The sequence below is a fragment of the Rhincodon typus genome, chromosome 6, assembly GCF_021869965.1.
Source record: "Rhincodon typus isolate 14 chromosome 6, sRhiTyp1.1, whole genome shotgun sequence".
Taxonomy (NCBI): Eukaryota; Metazoa; Chordata; class Chondrichthyes; order Orectolobiformes; family Rhincodontidae; genus Rhincodon; species Rhincodon typus.
The window spans coordinates 82,952,675-82,958,898 of record NC_063337.1 but is presented as its reverse complement, the minus strand read 5'-3'; the positions used below and the strand labels follow the sequence as shown (position 1 = coordinate 82,958,898).

Genomic DNA, 6,224 nt, shown 5'->3' with positions numbered 1-6,224 from the left:
AGAGATTGCCCAAGCTAAAAGTTGGGGAGGAAAAGATTATCTCAACTTCAGGGATAGGTAGAGCTTCTCAACCAGCAAGTTCAGCTTTGTCTGCTTCCAACAGAACCTGTTGCTGGGGTCAATTTGTTCAGTGATTAATCAGTTGAGATAATCTTTTCCTCCCCAACTTTTAGCTTGGGCAATCTCTGACAGAATTTACAGCAGATGTTCCTCAATTTGTCTATGCTCCACACAAGGCTCCTAATTTCTTCATGGGACAAGAGTGTTGCTCGATTCCCAAACCAAACTATGCTGCCTCCATAGCTTACCCAGAGTAAACCACACTGCTGCAGGTTTGGAGTCATATCCAGGCCAAAAAAGGATAAGGATGGGAGACTTCCTTCCAGTTGGTGAATTGGAGGAGTTGTAGTCACAATCACCATTGCTGCCTTATACATAGTTTCTTTCTTTTGATTGACAGTGGAATGGTTGAAAATGAACCCATATCCCCACAGAATTAGCTTGGGTTACTTGTCCAGAGGTATGACCAATATACCAACATCTTAGTCTAAACCACATCATACCATATACCTTTCTCCTCCATGTACTTTAGTTTCCCTGGAAACTCGCCTCTTGTTCCATCATGGGGAACCTTGGGGGAAAACCTCACCTCCCACTATCTACTCACAAAAGTATTCTTCCATCTTTGGAGGCTTGCAGTTGGTACAGTAGTTATGAAATGGGACCAGAAACCCAGGGGCCTGGACTAATAATCCAAACGGATAGGAGTTCAAACCCCAATGTGGGAATCTGTGAATTTGATTGCAGTTTATTAAACAAATTTGGAATAGAAAGCACATACCAATAATGGGCGATGTTGGACCTGGCAGATTGTTGTTAAAATGCCACCTGGCTCAATAAAGGTCATTTAGTGAAGGAAATCAGTTGTCTTGCCCTGGTCTTTATGTAACTCCAGACCCACAGCGAAGTGGTTGACTGCTAACTGCTCCATGAAAAGGCACTTGCTTAAAAAGGCAATTAGGGATGGGCTTAAGTGCTGGCCCAGCCAGTGATATCCAGATCACGTGAATGAATAAAAAAAAAAGACAATAAAAGAACAAAATGTCTTTCGAGTTGTCATTTTCAAGACTGAGTCAACTTCTCTATTCAGCTCACTGGATCAGTAAAGACAGGCAACAAGGGACCTGATGAGTACACCATCCTCCTTCATCCATCTTCTTTTATTAGAGCTCGCAACACTGACTTGAGTGTCATGAAGCAAAATCCGACATGGAGCCATCAAGAGCATTACTAGATAAGATGATGCCCAAAAAAAAAAAAAAGAAGAAACAAAGGGCTTGGTCAAAGGGATAGGAGCACCTCCAGGGTTAGAGGAGAGTTAGAGATCAAAAAGGAGGGAATTCCAGAGACTGGGCCCAGGAAAGTGAAGGCATGGCTACCAAAAGCAGAACAATTATAAGAGCTGCTCAGAAGGCCAGAATTGGAAGAACATGTTGCTATATTGGAGCTGATTCCAGAGATAAGGCTCGGCAAGAACACAGAGGATTTGAAAAGGAGGGTGAGAATTTTAAAAATCAATGCTTAACTGGAAGCTAATACAGGTCAGGAAGCACAGGGGTGAACAGGACTTGGTGCGAGTAAAGACATGGGTATTAGTTTTGGATGATCTCAGATTCAGAGGGTATAATGTGGGAGATTCTGTAGGAGTACATTGGAATAAATCAAGCCAAGAGGTAACAAATGCATGGATGAAGGTTTCAGCCGACGGGATAAGGCAGGACAGGTATTATAGGGAGGAGGGAGTAGATGGTCTTAGTGATTATGAGAATGTGGTTAAAAACACCTGGAGATAAAATGATACTAAGAACACAAACAGGTTTACAAGGCACTACTTTCTTGCAGCAAAAAAAAAAAAGAAGACCCCAGTTTCCCAGCGTTAAACAAAAGATTGTGCAACTTTCTTGTTTCTTCCTCAGGTTACTGACCTGAAATTGTGGAATGGTCATTTCGAATGATCGGCTGATGATTTCTCCCGAGGGGTTAGCTACTTTCAGCATCATGGTTACGTAGGGGTGGTTTAGGGATCTGCAGCTATCAGAACTGACTGCCATTCCCAGTTTCCATTTCAAATCCACAAGCTTGCAAGAAAAAACAAACATGCATTGCACTTTTACAAACATCATACATTGTGTATGTATTGAAAATCTTGATTAAATGCATTTTAGAATTAGTCTAGTCTGCTCTGTTTCTATCCATCTGCTCTCAGTCACCTTACGATGCATATAGATTACTAAAAAAAAAAAATCAGCCAGCCAGACTTCAGAGTAACTACAGCAATAACCAATATGCTGAAAACAACCAGCAAACCAGAAATGGAAGTTCACATTAATAAAAGGGGTAATGAAAAGTCTTAAATGAATGATAGCCTTACATTTCTTCTAGAGACTTAATGGTCTCTTCTGGTTCTAACATAGTAGCATCTGTTATAACGTCCAAGAAATGCAAAAGAATAAAAGTTGGTGCTACACACCTTGAAGTAACAGAACAGATTGAATAGCAAATAACAGATGCAAATGTACACACCTTAAAGCTTCAAAATAAAATTACACACACTGGGCCATCTCACCTGTCCCACAGTGAGCATGTGCTTGGCATCTTCCGGTGTCGTAATTAGTTTGCCCTGTTCAGTCCACACATGCCGAATAACTTGAAGCATTTGCTTTGACCACTTACTGTTGCTATCTGCTAGCTTTGCAATGAGTTCTTCAGTGGACATGTTACTCTGTGCAGCTGACCTGCCAAGAGAGAAAGAAGCAGAAAGGTTTGCTGGTGCCTCATACATTCTTTCTGTGCTCATTAGTCAGTATTAAAATACAAAAGACAGAGGCCAAAAGAAGCAATTGTCATTGACCAGAGTGTGTTTGCACTTCAGATACATTGCAAGGTGAACACCACTTTTCCCTAGCTATACAAGGCTGTCATTAATGAATGCAAAAGGAAATTCCAGAAAACCCCACTTACACCATGTGTAGCTTGTTACAACAGGGACTAGTTGAGCTGAAAAGCACAAATGCATTCAAGGGGATAAGCACCAGAGGAAGTGGAGCTAGCAATTTTGTGAACTTTCTTTTGAGTGACATTTTGGTTTAAGAATGAGACTTGGAGCCAGATTTTGCTGAAGCAAGGCATATTGCAGCATGTCTTATGCATTTTAGATTTTAAAATTCTATAGCCAATACTAAGGGAGGTTCAAACCACAAGAGACAAAACGGAGGAGAAACATGGTAACTTATGGGGCCAAAGGAATTCAATGTGAGGGGGGCTAGTTCACTCCACATGCACCCCTGTTCCTGTTCTAGCTATAGGTGGAAGAGTTAAAAAAATCCCCTAATGTTTTGCACATCACTATACAGCAGGAAGTGCAGGGTCACTCCACAAATATTTAACAACTGTGTTCAGGTTACCCCACTGTAGTAAATTACCTCTGTGGCAATTGCAGTTGAAAGCAGAAGTAAAAAGTGAGCTAGTCTAATAAATGTTTTTAAAATAAAAGGACAGTGACTTGTTTCTAGACTAAGAACAGTGATTTGGATCTAATTTACTTACATCTGTTTACAACCAAGGTGATTTGGATGATTTGTTTCCTTAATATTAAAATTTCATGGTTGTTGACGTCTCCAAACAAGTTAATATCAGCTCTAACATAATTTGAACATTCATGTCTCCAAAACCAAATATTAAAATCCATCCGGTTTAATTACATTGTTTTAGGGAAGAAAGTCTGCCATTCTTACCTGGTCTGACTTCTAAAAGACTCAGACCCGCAGCAATGTGGTTAATTCTTAACTGCCCTTTGAAATGGCTAAGCAAGACATTCAGTTGATTGAAAAGCTGGCTCACTCTCAACATCTTCAGAAAAAGCTATTTGGATAGCAACACACGCTGCAAGTTCCACATATGTGGGAAAAAAAATGACACAAAAACCACCCTGAAAACTGAATGCACATTAAAAACACTTTTAATCCACATGCATAGCTATTTGAGCAATATTAAGTGGGACTGGGGTGGAATGTTTCGACTTACTTACATTCAGACAACAAAATAACCCTCAGGTGCACAGCTAAATAAATCCCAAAGAAATTTCATTTCTAAAACAAACTGGCAAGCTGCAATGTTACGTTATAAAAAAGGTATAAAAATGGTGGATGGAAGAGTATCATGACTGATAGAGCTGCTCTTGGTTTTTGGGTATTTTCCAGTGCTCAGCTTTGTTATCTAAGTACCAAGATTGGTCACTTGATTGACTTTTAATATCAAGGATTGTTATTAAGTTATCCAAGAACAGCAAGAAAGCTCAAACTCAGCGCTAGCACAAAGTGTGCTCTTTGTTTGTAGGTATTTCCTGGGTCTGTAAATTGTTAAAAGGGCAGAAATGGTGTTTAGTACAGCGATGTGCTCATCTGTCAGAGGTGGGAGATCAGGGGGAATCTGAACGTTCCTGAGAGACAGTGAGTATCTGCAGGAAGTGTGTTTGGTTTGAGAACCCAAAAAGAGAGAAAAGATAAAAGGCTGAGGCTGGTACAGTAGATAAGGGGATCAAGTTAAATAGTCAAGGCAGGCAACAGTTTGGCAGAGAACAAGGTAAAACTGATAAACTAAACTGTATTTATTTCAATACAAGAGGTCTAAAAGGCAACTAAGGTGAACTTAGTGCATGGTTGGGAACAAGGGACTAGAATATCATAGCTATTACAGAAACATGGTTCAGGGAGCGACAGGACTGGCGACTTAAGAATCTGGAGTACTGATGTTAGAGGAGGATGGCGGGGGGGTAACAGAAGTGGGGTGGCATTCTTGGTTAGGAATAACATTATAGTTATACAGCAAAAAGGGAACATGAGATAGGTTCGGCAAATAGAGTTAAGGAGAATTTAAAGAGATTCTGTAAACACATTAAGGACAAAGGAGTAACTACAGAGAGAATAGGGCCCCTTACAGATCAACAAGGCCGTCTATGTGTGGAACCAAAGGGTGAGATACTAAGCAAATATTTTATGTCAGTATTTACTGTGGAGAAGGACATAGAAGTGAGAGAACTTGGGAAATAAATAGCGATGTCTTGAAAAGAGTTCATACTACAGAAGAGGTGGTGCTGGAGGTCTTATAATGTATAAAGGCAGATAAATGCCCAGGACCTGATCAGGTGTTTCCCAGAACTTTGTGGGAAGCTCGGGAAGAGATTGTTGGGCTCCTTATGGAGCTATTAGCATCATTAACAGCCATGGGTGAGGTGCTGGAAGACTGAAGATTAATTAATGTGGTGCCATTGTTTAAGAAAGGAGGTAAGGAAAAACCAGGGAACTACAGATCAGTGAGCCTGATGTCAGTGGTGGGTAAGTTGTTGGAGGAAATCCTGAGGGATAGGATTTACATATATTTGGAAAGGCAAGGACTGATTAGGGATAGTCAGCAAGGTGGTGTGTGTGGGACATCATGTCTCACTAACTTGAGTTTTTGTGAATAGGTGTCAAGAAGATTGAAGAAGGCAAGGCGGTGGATGTCGCATATGGACTTCAGCAAAGCGTTTGACAAGGTTCCACATGGTAAACTGGTTAGATCACATGGAATCCAGGAGGAGCTAGCTAATTGGATACAAAACTGGCTTGAAGGTAGGAGACATAGGGTGGTATTGGAGGGTTGCTTTTCTGACAGAAGACCTCTCACTGGTGGTGTGCTGTAAGGATTGGTGATGGGTCCACTGTTTTTTGTCATTCATACAAATGATTTGCACATACGTGTGTATAGGAGGCATGGTTACTAAGTTTGCAGATGACACTAAAATTGGAGGTGCAGTGGACAGTGAAGAAGGTTACCTCAGAGTACAATGGGACCTTGATCAGATGGGCCAAAGGACAGAGGAGTGGCAGATGGAGTTTAATTCAGATAAATGTGAGGTGTTACATTTTGGCAAGACAAAACAGGGCAGGACTTATACAGATCATGGTAGGGCCCTGGGGATTGTTGGCGACCAAAGAGACCTTAGGGGTGTGGGCTCAGTTCCTTGAAAGTGGAGTTGCAGGTAGATAGGGTGCTGAAGGCAGCGTTTGGCACAGCTGCCTTCATTGGTCAGTGCATTGAGTATAGGAGTTGGGACATCGTGTTGCAGCATGTACAGGACATTGGCGAGGTCGCTCTTAGAATACTGCATACAATTCTGGTCTCCC

The 6,224-nt window shown here is 41.2% G+C and overlaps 1 protein-coding gene across 1 annotated transcript in view; it reads right to left on the bottom strand.

Annotated features, from left to right (window-relative positions):
• Positions 1–5,812, bottom strand: part of commd6 (COMM domain containing 6) — a 9,300-nt gene extending 3,488 nt beyond the window's left edge. Inside the window, exons 1-3 of the mRNA XM_048598404.1 lie at positions 5,796–5,812; positions 2,627–2,795; positions 1,986–2,138 (exon numbers count right to left, since the gene is read on the bottom strand). Of these exons, the coding sequence (XP_048454361.1) occupies positions 1,986–2,138; positions 2,627–2,795; positions 5,796–5,812 (339 nt within the window). The remainder of the gene's footprint in view (positions 1–1,985; positions 2,139–2,626; positions 2,796–5,795) is intronic.
• Between the last annotated feature and the right edge of the window lie 412 nt (positions 5,813–6,224).